Genomic DNA, 20,689 nt, shown 5'->3' with positions numbered 1-20,689 from the left:
AAGTGTTTCTTTTAAAACCCAAATAAGAAAATTTATTCTAGCAAAATATTTTCTGACAATCATAAATTCACATTTCCAAGCCTCCTCTGAAGGGGAGGCTTTCTTTTTTTACATTGTGCCTCCTTACTGATTTAATATTACTGCAATACTCCACCTGCTGTGGAGTATGTTCAAGTCTCTCTACTTTCATTGGTGCCCTTGTAAATCAATAATGAAGCTTTGGAAGCTGGAGAGTTATCCCAGTCAGTAAAGTGTTCACCACGCAAACATGAGGTCCTGGGTTCAATTCCCAGAACTGATGTTAAAAACTGAGCAGTTAGTGTGGTCCTGCATGCATGGGGAGAAGAAGACAGGCCGAACACTGAGGTTGGCTGGATATTCCACTTGACCTAATCAAGAAGTTCTAAGTTTCAATCAGAAAAATAATTTCAAAAAGCAGAGTGGAACAATGCTTCAGGAACAATACCTGAAGCCGTCTTCTGGGCTTTCCAACATGAGTAAGAACAGGCACATGTGCACCCACATAAATATAAACATGTGACTGCACACACACACACACACACACACACACACACACACAAGGAAGACTGAATATTTGGGTCACTCTGCCAACCAAAGGACATTAAGTACTAGGGGTGTACCTTGAAAATAGTGAGTAGGGTCAAGAATAAACAGTAGAAGTCAGAAGTTATGTCAGCTAGTGCTGTAGGCCAGCTATGGAAATGAAATCATAACTGTCATGAGTATTTTACTTTCTTTAGTAATAAACATGTTTGTGTATATTTATGCATTAAAATATATTTGATTACCTATTTCTTTATTTATAGCATACTGTATTGATTTTATGTCAGAATTTGGAACTATTGATTTTATACCATAGCATTTAAGCTACTAAGGATAGAGCATTTCATTTCCTCTCAAGATGAGGGGTTAGTCTGTTTAAAATTAAATCTAAAAAGGTTACTGTTTCATGTTATACAGAATTATGACCTGGTTATTGTCATTGTTTTTGATTTTAAGCATTGTGTAAGCAGAGGCAGATGGGCACTGGGTTGACAGGAGGTCAACCTTTGATGGTTGTTTTTATGAACCAATTTGACTAAAATATATGACATAAAGCTGATAAAGCTTTTTTTTTCTACATGTTGGGGGCAGAGACTGATTTTCATTTGATTGGCTGTAGAACAGTATACCATCAGAGTTAGAGGGTGTTATCCAATCCACTGAAGGCTTCAGCAGAATAGGGAGGGATAATAAATCTATATTTTTCAGGAGTTGAGGCACCCATTTCCTTCTGTTCTAAGACACTGGTACTGTTCACTTGGTTTTTATCCTTCATATTTAGACTAGAATTTGTACCACAAGCCTCCCTCATTCCAGGTTTGTGGAGTTGGATTAGAAATATCTCACTTGTTTCCATGGATCACACTCTGTAGCTGTCATATCAGGATCTTCCACAATTACGTGAACCATCATTCATATATATATATATATATATATATATATATATATATATATATATATCCACCTTATATTTTATATGCTCTATTGGTTTTTATATGTTCTTCTCCTAGAGAAGCTTCAGTAATAAAGAAGGCATTCCCAGGAAGAATGTATTAGTTAATGATAGTATGGAAATAAACATCATAGGTGAATATTGAGGTTCTAAATTTTCCAAAGACCAAAATGAAATCAAATTAAACACGTTTCACAAAACTAACATTATGATGCTACATTCAGGATAAATCCCAGAATCCCACAGTTTGCAATAATTGCCTTCCTCCTCAATCCCTCATGCTGCAAATTCATCTCATTTAAGTCACTGTGTGTGATAAAAATATTCACTGAGGAATCTCTGCTCAGAAGGCAAATTGTGCCATGTCACCTGGAATAGGGCAGGCTAAGTCCAAAGACCGGTGCTGGTGAGTTTAACAAGCAAGGTGACAATGTGAAGACACTGCTCTCATGAAAAGGCAGATGAGATTAAGACTACTGTAATATAGTCCAATGTCGGCACTTGTCACTCAACAGGCATTTGAAAGGGAGTGAGTGAGCCTCAGGCACACAAATCACTTCAGCGTGTGAACATGCCATTGCTACACTCTCTCTCTTCATAGACCTCTCCTAGAATTTCACAAAACTCTGTTTTCTGGTGGAATTAAATCTGACTTATGGTACCAGAGAAGTAGAGTTTTAGTAGGACAGATTTCAATGGGGCCAATGAATATCTCAACAAATAGAGATCCAAGGTGTCCTAGGATCTCTTTTGTAAGTGCACAGTATTCATGGAAACATTCTATAGGATTAATGCCTCTGGAAATAATTACATATTTCAGATATCTGTGCAGTAAGTGGAACTAAGAGGAAGGATGAGAGCACAGGGGAAGGAAAAGAGAAGTATTTACCCCCTTGAAGAACTTCTCTATATGGCCAATCTCAGGAGGTGATTTTTAGGTTACTGAAAATGTGTATGAAGTTTTCCAAATAAAATTCATGAGATGAGAGCATTCTTGTCATTTCTGGACAAGCTCTAAATTCTGGTGCCAGTAGGAACCACTGTGGTCACTATTGTACTTGCCTACAAAGCATGTATCCCGTCTCATCTGGACTTTAAAGCTGCTGACAGGTTAGACATTACTATTCATAGTTAAAAATGATGACCTACTAAGTCATAAATATGATAAATATGGCATTCTGACTAGGAGGTAAATATAAGCCATTCTGTAGTAGCTGGGGGTGTGACATCAGTCAAATGTTGTCCTGATTACTATCAAGAAACGGTTTTGTTACAAGCAAAGAGGCCAAGACCATGGTGGGGATAGTCACTGAAACTGCTTAGCTGAGCTAATGGAAGCCTTCCAACTCTGGCCTGACAGTGAGGGAACCAGCGTAGGACCCAACTAGCGCTCTAAATGTGGGTGACAGTTGTATGGCTGGGGAAGACGGTGGAACCACTGGCAGTGAGACCAGGCTTTTTTGAACCCATTCTTTCTGGAGGGACACCTTGCTCAGTCTAGATACAGGGGGGGAGGGACTTGTCTCTGCCTCACAGCAATGTGCTAGACTTTGTTGACTTCCTTGGGAAGCTTTACCCTCTCTGAGGAATGAATGGGAGTGGGATGGGGGAAGGTGGAGGGAGCACCCAATAGCAACTCCTCCTCCCCATTACTGGTTGGAGATTGGCCCAGTCTTGCACGGCCCAGGGCAGGTACTTACTGTGGTAGTGAAGATAATGTTCAGTAACTCGTTTCCTTATCATTGGACTCATATTCTGTCTGTGCCTTCTTCTACAAGATTATCTTAATTCACATTGTAGGTGTAGTGGTTTAAATGTGAGCTACATTAGAGATGTTTGATTTTAGAGATTTTGTTTTTCTATATGTAAAACCTGAAAATAACAAGTTTATTTCTAATGAACCATTGAGACAATGGCATGAGACAATTCCTTAAGTAGCTCCCTATCTATCATAATAACACAGAACATTCTACATTCATTATTGGTTCCTGGGACAAATTAATTAGTTCATGTTTTTGAGCCCATTAAGTCAAGCTATCCTCTTGGTATGACTAACTTCAACATCTCTATTTCAAAAGTATAAAATATGTAACAATACGGGCTTGTGATATGCCTCCATTGATAAAAAGTGCTTACCTCTCATGTGAGGGGACCTGAATTTATGCCCTGGAATCCATGTAAAAGCAATCAGAGAACAAATTACACAAAGTGGTCCTCTGACATCCATTCACATGTGGCATACTCATAATGGTACATCAGTCACATGCTACAGATAAAGTTTAAATAATTACAATAATAATGATGTGTAGGAGGTCCTTCTGTATTTGTGTTGCTTTCATTGGTTATTAAAGAAACTGCCTTGCCCTAGTTGATAGGGCAGAATTTAGGTAGGCGGAGAAGACAGAACTGGATGCTAGGAAGAAGGTCAGAATGGCAGACACAATGAAGCTCCTGCCTGAGGCTGACACTGGCTAGATTCTTACTGGTAAGCCACGACCTCGTGGTAATACACAAATTACTAGAAATGGATTAAAACAGGATGTGAAAGTTAGCCAATAAGAGGTAAGAGCTAATGGGCCAGGCAGTGTTTAAATGAATACAGTTTCTGTGTGGTTATTTCGGGTTAAGCTTGCTGGGCAGCCGGAACAAAAGACCACACTCCTCCTTGTAACAATGAGGCCCTATAAGTTTGTTCTTGAATGTTTAACATTAATAAGAATATAAATCCTTATACTGAGACAGTTGGAATGAATAGGTTGCTTAATCTGGTCTTCATTTTTCTTCCTTTGTTCTTTTCTCAAATTTAGGTGAGTATTATTCCAAAGACTTCTAATCACACCAGTTCTTATGAGAAATGTACAAATCATTTCAGATTGTTTAATCTAGACCATTTTATTTTTCTATCTTAAAACTGTTACTGTTGCCAAGGCACCTACAGAATGGAAAGATATTTTTAACCATTTGACCTTGTTTCTAAGAAAGAGTGTAATTCATGAAGCAACACAACACACACATCACACAAACCATGATTAAAATCCCATAAGAATAATAAGCATAATTAAGCACAAAAATCATTTAAAATAGATTGTTTTGATTTATGAAATAAAAAAAATCTAGATTGGTCGGTTTCATAACTTGGTAAAAATGCATCTTATAACTTTAGATACTTAAGTTATGAATGCAGGACAGTGGTGGCTGAGGTCCACTTGGGTTGTCTATTGACCTCACTGAGCTCTTGAATGTTTAAAAAGGAACTCAGAGTTCATATTTTGTTGCACAGGCAGAATTACAAATCCCATTCACCTTGCACCTTTCAGGACATTAATTATAGAAGACTCCGGTCTGTCATATTTGTTACCCTGAGATAACAAATGTGTGAAGAACTAAGTGTTCTGGGTATGGACATGAGACCAACATAACATCGCTCTCCATCCTGCTTGTTGTAGTCACATCAGAATAGTGGACAAAATGAGCACATGTGATGGTAAGCAGGACAACAATGCCTTCTTATTGCATTTTTTTGCTAAAATGTGTCTGACACATTTTTGCTAAAATGTGTGTGCACGCACATGTTTGTGTGTGTGTGTGTCTGTGTGTCTGTGTGCGCACATGTTTGTGTGTGTGTGTGTGTGTGTGTGTGTGTGTGTGTGTGCGTGCACGCTTAGGCACAGGTACAGAAGTCAGGGGATAAATGACTTGAACCAGTTCTCTCCTTCGACAGATTCTTAAGCTTGCCAGAGCATGCCTTCCACACTGAGCCGTCTTGCCAGCTCTCCAGTGACTTTCTAAAGGGGTCTGGTGCCATAGAGAAGAATAAGAGGTTAACTTCACTGACTACTCCTCCAGCAGATTCAGGCTCAGAACCCAACACCCACACAGTGCTGTTTTCCACACTAGGCTTCATCACTTAATTGTGTAATTGATAATTAAGAAAAAATAATTACAATATGGTTTTGATTTCCTTTCCTATAAACACAGCTGGCGATGTGCATCATCTCTTCTCACCATGACGATGCTTCGAGGTTTGACTATGTTGTCTTGTACACGAGCTCCTCCTTCTTACAGCTGACATAGTACACCAGTAACAGACATAATACTCCATTTCCTCTGTGGCTATCAATGTAGCCACGTGTATGAATATGATCAAGGTAACTGATCAGTGTATCAATTTAGGCCCTGTGTCTCCTATTAACACATGTTTTCCTAAAGAATTCTTGGCTATCCTTTCATCTTATCCCACATTGCTCCCTTGAGCCCTCATCCTGTTAGAAGTCTTCTTCATTCTTCTTGGGTCATTTGAAGCTACCTTGAAGCAGAGATGCCTGAGCAATTCATCCCAAAGCTCAGTCTGAGCCTGTTATGCAATGCCTCACCCACCCATCCCCCACACCCCAAAGGCTCTAAAAGGATCTGGAAGTTTCCTTCAGTCGATATGCTATTCTTTCTTGAACTGTCTGTCTGTGACTCATTGCTCCCTGTTCATCATCTTTGTCCTTCCCTAGTGCTATTTTCATCTAATCCCTTTTCTTTGCAATTGCTCCTTTCTTACCAAGAGGCTAGCTACTATTTAATCATTAAAAGTAAATCTAAGGGATGGCAAGATGATTACATAAGTAAAGATGTGTATGTACAATACCTGACTATTTGACTTATATCTATAGGTCTATATATGAGACCCTTACACTCCACACGAATAAAATAAAAAAAATTAGAAAGAACTCATTTAAAAAATGAATAGTAGGTCCAGATAATATTCTCTTATACATATAATTTTCCATATTTTTTTTAAAAATGTGTCTGACATCCAGGTAAAATTGCAAATTCCTAAACTTGTCCTTTCTGACAACAAAGTATCTTCCACTATCATTTTTATTTTAAACAACTACTTATCAGAACCAACATCATTACAGAACAACAAAAAAAATCTTTTGCTGAAAAGTCATCAATTTAAACAATAATAAATTAGAATGCCTACAAACAAAGGCAATTTAATTACAAACATCAAAGTACAACAGTTAGCATTTCAAAGATGATCTCATGCACACACAACTTAAGAGGCCATTCCTTGAATGCTATCTTCTATTCATAGCAGAAAAATGCTATATCAATCTTCTTGGTAATTATAATTAATATTTCATGGTCTTTAATTTGAATGGTAACATTCATTTTAGTGAAAAGTAAATGAAACATTAATTGAAAAAATATGACAAGGAACATGGGGAGAAAAAAATATCATTAAATAAAGTAAAAACAGAACCATCCTGGGACCTGAGCCTGAACATTATAAGCAAGATTGCATATTAGGCACAAAACAGTAATCACAAGCTCTGCTCGATATGGGTATATTATAAATATGCTATTACATGTAACAGCGGTTGTTATTGAGACATTAGCCTTGTGAGATTGCATTAGAATATTTTAACATATTATGCAAACTATGACTAGGCTCCAAAACTCAAAATTAGAAAAATAACAATTAAATACCTACCCTTCGGCATTTCTAGAGTTCTATATTTCCCTCCATTAGAATTCTGGATTTGTTTCAGTTCCAACAACTAATAACTTCTAGGCTGGTACAAACACTAGGCTTGTGATTTATGGCCCTTACTTCTGTATAGAGTTGTTTCCCTCACATATCTTCTTGGGTCTTATTTTCCAAGATCATTGTCATTTCTTCTCAGTCCTGAATTTTAATGTTGTTAACTTGCTCCTTAAACTGTGGCTGTGAGCAAAGAAAACAAACACCACCTAAATTCTTGTGGTACAATCTATCTTGTCTTTAGATTGGTTAATGTGATTTCTTTCTGGTCTACTGAGTGAATTTACATAATAATAAGCAATCAGTTAAAAAGTATCCTCCAAATCAGGGCTGCTTTCCAAGCATTTTTATGCACTCTTCTAGCCTTTAAATGCTTTTAAATCATTTTTTGTTTGCTATTACTCTCAATAAAACTGTGAAATAGGTCATTGTTAAACTCATAAATCTTCTCAGTGATTCTACGTTGTTAGCTTTTAGATCCCTTCAACAAACAGAGAAATTGGTGCTTGTGTAATTACCTAAGGTTTCACCAAAGTGATAGAAAGTTCCATGAAAATCTATAAGATAATGCTGATGGAACAAAGTTTGGACCAAAATTCTTTTGATAGTGTTAGCGTAAAATAATGCTGACCAGAAAGCAAAAACCTTACAATATTTCACATGTGGACTCTAACTCCAGAAAAAAAAATACAGATAAAATCGAGCACTTGCAAATGGTTATATATACACACATGAATTCTACACACATATTCAACATTTATACACACATGAACAACACATGTACATGCACAACGCACACACACACACACACATACACATACACATACACACACACACACACACAGCCTACACACTAAAAACAGAAGAAAAAAACTAACCAGCTCACATTTTTTTACTATGTTTTCCATTCCCATTGCTTTTCGATTCCTATTTCCATTATTTTTCTTATAACTTGCTTCAATAACTCTGTAACCAGGCTTTTGCCCCTCCTTCCTTCTAGTTCCCAATTTACTACTTACAACTTACCACTACAATGTTGCCAGAATAATCTTCATAAACAACCAAGTTAAAGGCAACTTTATCATACTTAACTGTAGTGAATATAACCTGAAGTCTTAATATGACCTAAAGCTTTGATTAAGGGACTTTAGCCATTCTAAATTCCCTGAAACCTCTAACCCAAGAATACAAGTCCTGGCATGTTTAGAACATGAAGGTCACATATATCTCAAAGATCAAAACTCCAGAGATGCATTAAGTGACATGTATTAAAATTTAACAAATTTATTTCAGATTATGTTGGAAAAAGCAGTGAAAGCTATTCCATTGTCTATCCTTTTTGTGATATCTTTACTAGAGAAGTAAAGCTACATTTAAGGAGATTAATGTTAAATTAGGAAAACTTTGACTTTATTAAGATGATTGTGGTTCTAAAATAGTTACTAAAGATTAAAGTAAGGTCCTAAACTTGAATGAATTTATGAGTGCCTAGGGCCCCAAAATCTTAAAATTCAGAATTATCACGATGACAAGTAAACCTCTCTATTTGTATTCATAAAAATGGTTTATGGTTACCTAGACTTTTTAAAGACAAGATACTATAGAATGAAGAAAAATGTGCCTTTCTATTCTATGTTTGCAAAGCTTCAAATGTCAGTAAGTAGAAAAACACTTGCATTGTGTGATCTATCTTTGAACCACCAAAGAATGTATTGATGCATTTACCAGAGCAAATGGTAGTAGTCTCCCTTAGACAGAAGAGCTTAAGTGTGTTATAATGTCAAGTGACTCGCTGGAAGAGGATAAAACAACACACCCTCAGGCAAGGAGGAGATTTAAATAGAGCCAATTTCAAAGGCATAGAGCGTTTGCAAATGGCAGAATTAATCCAGGTTGAGATACTTTGTTTATAGGATCTCTGTTAAATGCTAGGTCTACAACTAGATGTTATAGGCCTGCATGAATCAAGGACATCAAAATGAAGAATGTAATAAAATTCTCAGTTCTGTCTAAAGTTCTGCACCTTTGAAAATGACAGTTTTTTGACAGCCTCTGTTGGCAACTGGATATCCCCTCTGCAGCACAACTTGATGAGCTCGATTAAGATGCTAACAAGATGACTGACATCTGTAGAGGAAACTGGTTCTTTAAAATGAGCACAGCAGAACTTCTAGTGTGGATGCTTTCAAAAATTAAAATGTTTTAAGAAATAACCTAAGCATAGAGAGGTTGCAATTTAGTTTAATGTAAACCATCTAGAATTTAGATTATATGTCTGAAAGAGGTTTTGGATCCATTACAGCTTTCTGTACATACTTAATCTACAAATTCCTGCTTGACCACTGACACTTTACAGCTCTTGGTATCCCTAAAGCAAATTAGTGATGAAGCCCCAGGTCTCCAAAGCAAACTGGAGAACTGAAACTTTCTGCCTATTTGTCTATCCAATCTAGAGAAATGAGAAAGTGATGCCTTTGTTGTTCACAATTGTGCCTGAGACTAAACGTATCACACTTGTACAGGGCATGTTCCCAGGGACTGATCCACAAGTAGATTACAGAAATGAAGTACATTAAATCAAGCAATTCCTTTATCAAGTAATACCCACAGCATTGCAACATATTCCACTTGACTCTATTGCCCCGGCATAATGTTTCGTGAACACACATGATATACATGATTATGAGTTTATCAGTAATTTACATGTGTGCTTCATCTCGATATTCATGACCATGTAAAATCCATCCCGTAATCGTAATGGGACCTTACCTTGCTTCCGTTTTCTCTTGCTTCTCGTTCCATCTTGAGGTCGGAGATTAGAAGGTTCTTGTACTTGTTTTTCCCATTACTGCCTTGGTCATCTATCCTGAATTCTGAAGTCAGCTGTGCAGAGAGGGGACTGTCGCTCAAGTTCAGTGGCTGGTCTTCTTGTTCCAGCCCAGTTTTGCCATCACTGCTGGAGTCCCCAGTCTCCCTGCCATGAGCTCCTCCTGAAGCGACTGAGCTGTGCCCCAGAGTCTCATTGCCATTAAAGCTCTCTGCGGCAGAGTCATCTGTTGAGAAGAGAGATGTGTGGTTTAAGGAATATACTCGATCATCTTCAACTAGTGCCGACTAAGTTCTGATAGATGTGCAGCAATATGCCTCTGATTTTATTCAGAAATGTAATTTAACTAAGTAGTAACCTTGTTTTGAAGCAGCAATTATTTTTTAATCTAGTAAACACACTAAAACACAAACATGATGTCAAATAAAAAAGAAGATAGTTCAATATCAAAAGTAATCTGAAAGAAAAGTCAATTTAACAAAAAGAATGAGATAATTACCAATTATTTTGCAAAAGGATTTGACTCCTGCATTAAGAATATTCAGACTTGGAGGCAATTCACTAATAGATGGCAGCTCCTATCCAGGTATTGACATATTGCTATATGCTTCCTAGGTGTTAAGTATTACAAAAAATATAATAAACCATTCATAATCTTTGTCCCAGAATGTATACTTTAGGGACTTTTAAGTGTAGATGGTTTAATCTTTGTTTGTAGCTCTGTGAAGTTAAAAATACATGTGTATCAGTATTAACCTGAATAGCAAAATTATTAAGAAATGACAAAGATTTTTAAAAAAGAAAAGTGGCTTAATAAGGGAAATAGAATATTATATACTTATCATATTTCATTTTAATATATAGGGAAATGTGGTTCATGACGTATGATGGGAAAAGCTAGATGGGTAGCTGATTTTTGTCTCAATGTATAAAAGGAAAATACATAAAATTTATTTAAAACAATTACATTGCATTTTTCTTATTCAAATTTACCATAGACTATCAAGGGTAATGGTGAACAGATATGAGAATCTGTTTTTTTTAAAAGGTTATTAATGAATCTTAACTATAGTAATATAAGTGAATAAGAGGAATAAAATGCACTGTGATTTTTGCACACTTCTGGATATTATGAAATCTGCATTGTTTGTATGGTGTAAGTTAATGTTTTTAATCAATTTCATTCATGGAAAAACACATTGAACCTCTAAAAGAGGTCTGTTTATTTATCCACAGACCTTTTTTTAGGCCTATGACACTGTATCCAATATGTAGCTAAATACTTGGTCTATGGAGATCTGCTTTTGGTGATTCACAAATAATTAAAGGGACAGAAAAGTCATTGTAAAACAGACATGTACAGCTGCTATCCAGGGGAAAAAAATAATGTCATCTGGGACTATGGTGATACGAATTGAACTCCCAAATAAAGAACATCTGCCAGGTGAACATGTTGGGACTCTTCCTCAGAGGGGGCTCAGCACAAGCCAAGTCACGGACAGAAGATTATTTAGGGCAAAGGTCATGTAAGAGATCCTGGTAAGCACCACACACAGACTGGGAAAAGAAGGAAGAGAGTAATAGAATAGGAAGAGACAAGCTGTTGGAGGGCTGGGCCCTCGTTCAGAGACAATGTGAGCATGTTAGGTCTGTTTGACAGGGAGGGGACAGGACAACAGAAAACCTTTTATTCTGATGTTATTTTGAGTTCTGAGATAGTATCTCTTTACCTAGTATATACCTGACTATAAAATTCTATTTTACAGACATTACTCAGACTTTTACGAGGACAGCAGTATGAAGAGGGTAAAAGGAAAGTATAGAGGTGATCAATTAAAAGAATTAGAAACCATCAAAGTTGGCATCTCTGAAGACTGGAATGGGTAGGGAGATAAACAAGAACAGTGAAGAGCAGAAACAGGACAGCCAGGGATTCAGGACGAACACTCGGGGTCCAGGATGAACACCCGGGGTCCAGGATGAACACCAGGGGTCCAGGATGGACACTAGGGATCCAGGATGAACACCAAGGGTCCAGGATGAACACCAGGGGCCCAGGATGAACACTAGGGATCCAGGATGGACATCAGGGGTCCAGGATGAACACTAGGGATCCAGGATGGACACCAGGGGTTCAGGATGGACACCAGGGGCCCAGGATGGACACCAGGGGCCCAGGATGGACACCAGGGGCCCAGGATGGACACCAGGGGCCGACACCAGGGGTGCAGGATGAACACCAGGGGCCCAAGATGGAAGTTAAATGAAAGGCAATTAATGAATTTAAATGAAATAACTTAAACAATAATTTAAAACAGTAAATCAGTTAAAACATATTTAAATGGTAAAATCATACTACCTTTCACACTTTATATTTCTAATCAAAGCATATTTATGGACAGAGATGATATACTCAGGAAAGTTTAAGATACTTTTCCTAATAAGATAATGGTGGTTTCTGTAGCTTTTTACATGACAAAGCAAAAACCAACTTTTAAATAATGAAATGCGTTTTGTTTTAAATACAGAATTAAAGGGAATGATCTATAAAATAATTGAAAAATGTGGTTTCTCTCTAATTGAAGCATTTATGCTAATACACAGGGATTATTTAATTTTTGTTATTTCATTCAAAGAGAATCTGGAGGAGAGCACAACAGGCATATTTGAAAAATTGTTTACACTCATAAACACGTGTTCTCACTTTTGTTCACTTGAATCCTCTAAAAATATATCAAACATTCCCTCTAAGAAAGTTTTCTAATATTCAATAAATAACCTAAATATATATTACATTTTAAGCCAAATCCATGCTAACATAAACCAAATTAAGTTTCTAGTACAGTTAAAAGTTAAACATACTATGTTGTTTTCTTTAATCTGAGATCATGTTATATAAACATATACATAGATAAACTTATTTATATATTAGGTTGGATGATAATTATCATTTGTGAAAATCCTTTGCAAGTATCATCTAATTATAATTTCATTTAAAATACAAGCAATGTGTGAAATATTTTTAGATAGAGTACTTCACTCCAGATGTTACCAAGGTAACTAAACTCAATAGCTTTACATATTTGATTCCTGAATAAATCAAGGTTTTTCACAGAATAAATAAGTAAGCTATGTTTATTTGTACAAGATATACTTTCATATCTTTTAATTTAAATGGTTAAAGGTAACATTTCATGATTAAGTTTTTTAAAAAATCAAATTTAAAACAAATTTTAGAGGTTTTCATTCACATAAATCAATACATTTCACTGAATAAACAGTAAATACAGGTCAATTAATTTTTATCATCTTGCCTCATTCAACTACATCTTATATTCTGTGGTTTGCCCCAACCAACTCACACCAATTCACTGCTCTTGAGGCGGCATCTGCCTTCTGACCCAGTGGGGTTGACTCCATCCGCCTTGGTTGCTGATATCAGTAACAGAATGCTACACTGAGAGAAGACTGTTTTGATTTGTAGTGTCTGAGGGGAGGGCCTTCAGTCCTTGAATCAAGGCTGGTGGGGTCTTCTCTCAATAATTCAACCTAGGTACCATGCCTCTGTATGAAGTCTGAAGAAAACACAGCACTTGGCACTTGGGTGAACAGATATGCCAACAGTACCTAGCAACAGGTGAGAATGTGGAATGTGGTGATGCAATAGTGTGGAATCCACTGCCATGGTGAAGGCAGGGGGATGTTTGTATTTACTGTATACCTAGACGTATTTTGGAGTGGATTTAATGTTGTGGATGTTTATGTGCCTGTTAGCTTTTCTCTAGCTCACATAGAAAGGTTGTAATAACAAGTGGAAGACTATACATCTTATTCTTTCCCCTTTAATCCCCATTCCAACCATCAGGCAGTAAGACTCTAGAAACACTATGGTTGCTTTAAAGCACTCCTGTCAATGTCATTTTAATGACCACCAACTTTAATGACTGGCTTTATCCCTACTAAGCTGATGAACTTTCACACTGTTTACAGTGTGTATGTGTGGCTGTGCATACTTGACTATGCACTCTTGAGTCTCTATCAGTGCTCTCTCTCTCTCTCTCTCTCTCTCTCTCTCTCTCTCTCTCTCTCTCTCTCTCTCTGTGTGTGTGTGTGTGTGTGTGTACACTCTTGAGCATCTGTCTTTTACTCACTCTCCATCACCCGTCACCGTGGCCGTTAGACCAGCTACCTTGAAAAACAAACAGGAAAAGTGCATCCTTACTTAAAAATCCACGCTTAGATGTTTACTCCTAAATTCAGGGTTCGATGCTTACAGCTCTAATCAGACTTTACTTTTATTGCTTTTGTTTTAACCCTAAATTTTTTCACTTATAAGTTATATTTTGATAGATTTTTAAATTTTTTCATATATTTTAGTATACAACAAATTTCAAATCCAAATATAAGTGTAGATAATCTTGTTCCTAATCTTTCAAAATCTATCTGCAAAGTGAGATCAGGTGCAAGTATCCTTAATATCAGTAGATGTCTTCCGTAATCTCAGTGCTCTGCAAAATTTAGACCCATGGGCATGCATGATGGGAACAGACCTCACCTCTCACTCAGAACTGTCTTTGCTCTAGAACAGGAGGCAGGTGATTCTCACTTTCATCTTTTATTACCTTACACACAATCATTTAAAACCTGACTCCTCACATCCTGCTCAACCACGACAAAAAACATAGCTATTAAAATGCTACAAGCCAGTACCTGACCAGCTAAGGCAGGAGGAACATGGATTTAAACTGGCTATCAAATAAAACCTTGTTTCAAATAAATGAGTAAATAAACTAAAAAAAAAAAAAACAACTAAAAACCTGCCACTTTTGTTTGCATTGCACACTGTTCTTTGGATTATATACTACTTGATAATATAACCTTGAATGTGTACAGAAAAATAAAGCCAAGCCTTGAAGTCAAACTACTCACACCAAGGACACATTTCTTGTGGAAAATAAACGCATATATGGCAAACACTGGAAAAGAACAGAACACTGGTTTTAAATCATAAAATTGATTTTACTGAGGGTGAGAAAATAATGCCTTCAGTTTTTTACTAAACTAATACTGAAGAAAGTGGCCTTGTTGCTTTTGTTTGGTAGCCCTTAGTTCATTCTAAATATTAGGTATATTAACAATATCTATTAATGAAATGTAATCCTGATTATTTATTTTGTAGTAAATGTTCTACCAGGGCCTAGAGAAGTGACTCACTCGGTATGAACACCTGTTTCTCTTCAGAAGACCCAGAACCCACATAGTGGCTCATAAATTTCCTTAACTCCAATTCCAGGGTAGCTAAGATCCTCTTCTAGCTTTTGTGGGCACTGTGTGCACAGTGTTTACACATATACAGGAAAATACTCACACACATAAAATAAAAATTAAAATAAACTTCTCATAGGAATTATATACATAAAAGTGGTGAGCATTATAACAACAAGATGGGAAAGAGAAACCAATAAATGAATAAATAAATAAACTTCTACTAAATTGTCACAATGGATACGATACTCTATTGGACATGGTAAATCAAGGATAGATCACATAAAACTTAAATCTTAGATTAAAGTATCTTAAGCTAAACTTTGATGTTAGGCTAAACTATCAAGTCAAGAGCAAAACAGTATCTAGTACCTGAGAGTCTCGTATGATCAATATAGGGGTGAAATTAATATAAAGGCATCTCCAGATAAAAGAAAATCACAAGTATCCATGGAAGTGACAGTCATGACTATTTAGGCAAAATTAAAGTCAGATAACACAAGGAAGGTGGCCTCAAGGTTTCAGCAAATGGCTGGTACAAGAGGGAGAGCTTGAAGAGTAAAAGATTTGTGCATATTCGTACAACTATTGGTGGAAGTTTATGCAATTCAGGACAGCTCTAGCAGCCTCAGAGGTGTGCAAAGAACTAGGAAGAATTCCTGCATGATACAATAGGGGAGTGGACTTCAAAGAACTGTTGGTACTTTGCTATGGATTCTTCTTTCCTTGATGATTGTAAGTCTACCAAGGAAGGAACTTGGAGAAACTCATGGATGACATCAGTCTAGCCTCAGGAAATGCCATTTATTTCCGAGTGCTCTATAAGCAAGTATCAAATGACCAATGACAAAGATACCTCCTGATTCTAAATTGATTCAGTTCTGTACGAAAATATAAATATAATAATTTTCAGAAGTTTATTGTGTGAACTGTGAAATAATATTTGAAGTTTACCTGTTATCTTGTTTAGTATTTTACAGAAGTGAGAGGTGAAAAATGATGTATTTGTATACATTTTAATTTCTTCAATATGACTTGATTGTATGTCAGTCTCACATATGTATGCACACACATGCACGTACATGCACAAGTGTGCACATACACATGCACATCAAATGCATGTACACATGCATGTGCACACACACATACCATGTTATAGCACTGTTGTATCCATAGACTCTAGGACAGATGTCCTTGGGTTACTTAACCTAACACTAAATTTGTCTCAAATTTTACCTAAATAATCAATACCATTATTGATTTTCAAGCCCCTTTCCTTAGAAGGATTTGGCACACATCAGTGAGATTTGATTTACTTCCTTCTTTTTTTGCAAGGCTTTCCTTTCGTTGATTTTCAAAATGTGTATTAATAACCAATTAGAGTTTATATTTTCATAAACTAAGCATTTTTTTCTTTTTTCCATTTCTCTATTTTCGTGTGTGTGTGTGTGTGTGTGTGTGTGTGGTGCACTGTGTGTGCATGTGTACATATGCATGTGGTATATTTATGTGTATGCATGTTTTTGCCTGTGTTCACGTGGAGGCTCAGAGTTGTGAATCAGTCCTGGTGTGCTTCTATCTTACTTATAGAGGCAGGGTACTCAGTCAAACGCAGGAAGTCTCTACAATCAGCTTGCTCTGAGAATCCCTTTTTCTCCACCTTTATTACCAGCATTTATGCACCTTCTGGGGATTTGAACTCAAGTCCTTATGCTTGCCTGGCAATCACACTAGCGGCTGAGTCATTTTAACAGACCCTTGTCATTTTACATCTTACATATTTTTGTGCTCCTATGTGAAACGTAGTCTAACAGTTTGGTGTGCCAGCTTGGGGCAAGAATTTCCATGTAAAGTCTAAGAAAGCTTTAAAATTAAAAAAAGGCTTCTAGACCAACAAAAATGGGAGCCAAGCACAGGTTCTTGGTAACAGCATTTTTTTTTAGATAGGCTCTGTTTGCAAGGGAGGTGCAGTAAAAACTGTGTGTCTTATTTTAAAAACAGCGGCTTCCTAGTTCACCAGCACAAACAGCTCTGACTCTTTCAGTAGGTCTGGCTACAAAGCATATAAATGGGGTTTGTGAGCAGCATGCTATGAACTACTTAATAGTCTGACATAGACTTGCTGTATACTTGGAAATGGGACAGAGGTGGTGAACATGACTCCACCGTGCTGAACTGGGCAGAAACAAAAGGCAAAGCACTTAGTCCTAGTCACGTTGCTTAACATATAAAAAAGCAGTCCTGGTTAGAAAAGGATTACAGATAAACAAGAAAGACAAGTTCAGATGAAAGAGACATCTAAATGGGTCACAGTGTGTTTAAAAAACATTTACATAGGCTTGGGAGAGAAAAGAAAAATAATATAGACAGCTATAAAAAGAAGTAAATGAATTTTTTTAAAAAAGGTAAAGTCTATAAAGAGACAGAGAACAGACAGTCATAGATTAAATAATAAAAATAAGACATGTAAAGATGGAATATACACAGAGTCTGGATTATGTATACTATTGTGTTTTCTTTGAATTTTTGACTGCAGAGAGACGTTTGATTCTGGGGACTGCTAAGATAAAACAACATATATGTTTTAAAGGTATCTTGATTTCCAAATTTGGGTCTCTGGGTTTGATGCTTTGGAAAGGAGGTTCTTTTTTTGTTTTGATAGAGGATAAGAACCTATGGATTTCTTCAATACTAATGTGGGTTGATTGACCAAGACTCCCCCAAAAGGTCACCATGAGCACCCCCAAAATATTACTTTGCCCCAAAAAAGCAGGACACACTTTGGAGAGAACTATGCCCAAATTCTCAAATATTGTTTATAAATGTTTGTTTACATTTAAAGGGGGATATGATACAGAGATCAATACTTTGCATTGGTATGGATTTGGGTCTATTTATATAAATTTTAGGTCAATTGTGCTATATGTTTATTCCTGCTCTTGATTAAGATTTGTGCAGCTCATTACAAATGTAATGCGTAATTAGGAAATCCAGGTTAATAGTCATCTATTATAGTCAAGCTTGTAATCTTGTTAGTTAGGTTTTCTAGATATATAGAGATATATTTCAATTAGATAGGTATTCTTCAAATCTTTCAGAGACCTTCGGAATATGGCATTTAAAATGTTTTTAAAACTTAGACTTTTCATGACATTGGGACACATCTGCTCCTGGCAACTCCAATAACTTCAAGAGGAAAATGGGCACCAAAGAGGCTCCTTATGGAGTTTGCTAACCGTTTGGGCAAGAAACTGTTTTTGCCTGAATTGCTTGATGTTATGCTGTCTGAACTGAAAATGCAGGTCCTACAGAAAAGTAACTGCTAAACTTGACTAAAGGTGAGATGATCTTCACGGTTCCTGCTTCTTGAAAGAATCTACTAGACATTCTGTAGGACACAGAAGAAAGTGACTGACAAACTGCCAATATAGGCAGTACTATCTTTGAATTTTTCTGCTTCATGGAAAAGTCTGCCAGAAACTATGGGCATATAGGCTGAAGATGAATGCTCCAATGTTAGAAAAGAATTTGGGTTACTGTCTAGGCAGCTAGATGTCTCTGTCAATTCTAGAGTTTTGGAGCTTGCTTACAATGAACTTCCTGTTAACTTACGTAATATTGTATTCTTCTGGAGTCTTTGATGGGATGGAAGAATAGATAGTTATAGTTAATGTTTTCCTTAGTTATGACAAAAGGTAAAGTAGATATATAACTGTTTTGTTATATGTAATTTTACTATGTTAAAGTTAAAACCTTCCTTTTTATTTAAACAGAAAAGGGGAAATGGTGTGGAAAGTTCTTCTGTCTATGTTTTGCTTTTATTGGTTAATGAATAAAGAACCTGCTTTCGGCCAATGGGTAAGCAGAATAGGGCTAGGTGGTAAAACTAAACTAAATTCTGGGAGAAAGAAGGCAGAGTCAAGGAGAAGCCATGTAGCCATGTAGCTTCCACTGTGAACAGATGTCAAAATTTGCCAGTAGGCTACCACTTCATGGTGATGCACAGATTAACGGAGGTGGGTTAGTTTAGGATGTAAGAGTGAGCTAGAAATATGCTTAAGTAATTGGCAAAGTAGTGATTTAAAACATATAGTTTCTGTGTGATTATTTTGGGAGTCTGGATTGCCAGTAAATGAACAAGCAGCCTCTACCAATACTAACTTTTGACACTAAACTAACATTACAGATAAAGATTTAAAAACAGATATAGTTAAAAAATTGAACATCATAGATAAGAAAAAAACAGTATGAATGGTATTCATATACTTAAGAAGCTATTTGCTACCATGACTAAAAGCTAAATAAATGTAGACTATTCAATATTTAGCTTTATACAGGCATGCATATATCAGTGCTAACAGGCATATATGTGATATCACAAAGACCAGAACAGGTTATGGGGTGTGTCCTCAGACAACAACTAAACCTTCCATGTTCTGCTCTTAAGAAGGGAAAGTGTTATCAAGACAGTTCTTGTTATTAAATAGAAAACCTCAGTCTGAGACATATACTCAGCAAGTCTTTGAATAGTTTAACCTCTGAATGAAGAAATTGAATTATGGCATGTACAGTTAAGTTTGTCTGTCACCAGTATAATTTATAGTTTGGAACCAGAGGTAAAGTCTTGGATTGCAAACTTTTTCTGGATATCTTTGATTACTGTCAAGTATTTCATTCTTATCCCTAGATATCACCTTTACTGGTATATATAAATTAGTCTATAAACATATCAATTAGACAATCAATTGCATATTTCCATTGTTAAGGAGCTAAAGAAAAATAAAACCTCATCTCACTTCAGAACAACAGGTCTTCTCTGTACAATCACTAGATACAAAAGCTGGAGATAACTTATATGTACTTTAGCTTCATTGGGGAAAATAGGAATCTGCCAGTGGCTTATGTGAAGTACTCATTTTAAGTATCTTCAGATACATGAAATTGTCTATTGATGTGTGATGGTGCCATGTGTGGGTTAGCAGTCAAATGTTAGGAATATGAATGGCCCATGGGGAGAGTTGTAGAGAGTTCTTTCCTTCCTAATTGACAAGTGCAGGCTTTTGTAGGCATCTGTTCTTCCCACCTTGAAGAATAGGAACTGTGAAATGAAGGAACTGGGTCTTAGAAGCGAGGTCTTTTCTAGCCTCTAGAGAGTATAGAAACTATTACCGCTGAACTTTCATTGTTTCTCTAGTTATTGCCTCTGTATGCTAGTAGGTGATCATTTTTTCCCATGGATTCCTTCAAATATTCTGCAATAGATTTTCCAATAGATAATCAAGTTTTGTGTTTCTTTTGCTTAATCTGGTGAAACAGTTGCTTTTTTAACCCTTCCCCAAAGCAACCGTAAGGTTTATATTACAAGTGTGGAATATTTATTTGAATTTTGAGAAAGTCTATTGTCTCAGTTAGCTTCAGATGTCAACTTGACACAGTTCAGAGGTATCTGAGGTTGTCTCAATTGAGAGAATGCTTTGATCAGATTGCCTGTGGACATGTTAGTGGTATATTTTCTTGATTGTTAATTGATATAAGAAGGTCT

At 36.4% G+C, this 20,689-nt stretch overlaps 1 protein-coding gene across 7 annotated transcripts in view; it reads right to left on the bottom strand.

Moving 5' to 3' along the window:
• The window catches only part of Nol4 (nucleolar protein 4), a 331,009-nt gene that overhangs the window by 116,553 nt on the left and 193,767 nt on the right, over positions 1-20,689 (bottom strand). For all 7 annotated transcript variants that reach the window (XM_085700071.2, XM_048442653.3, XM_048442654.3 and 4 more), the window contains one exon: positions 9,825-10,108. In XM_085700071.2, the coding sequence (XP_085556197.1) occupies positions 9,825-10,108 (284 nt within the window). The remainder of the gene's footprint in view (positions 1-9,824; positions 10,109-20,689) is intronic.

This window comes from Myodes glareolus, chromosome 13 (assembly GCF_982192425.1).
Source record: "Myodes glareolus chromosome 13, mMyoGla1.1, whole genome shotgun sequence".
NCBI classification, from domain to species: domain Eukaryota; kingdom Metazoa; phylum Chordata; class Mammalia; order Rodentia; family Cricetidae; genus Myodes; species Myodes glareolus.
The sequence above is the reverse complement of the archived record's forward strand: the minus strand, read 5'-3'. Positions and strand labels throughout refer to the sequence as shown.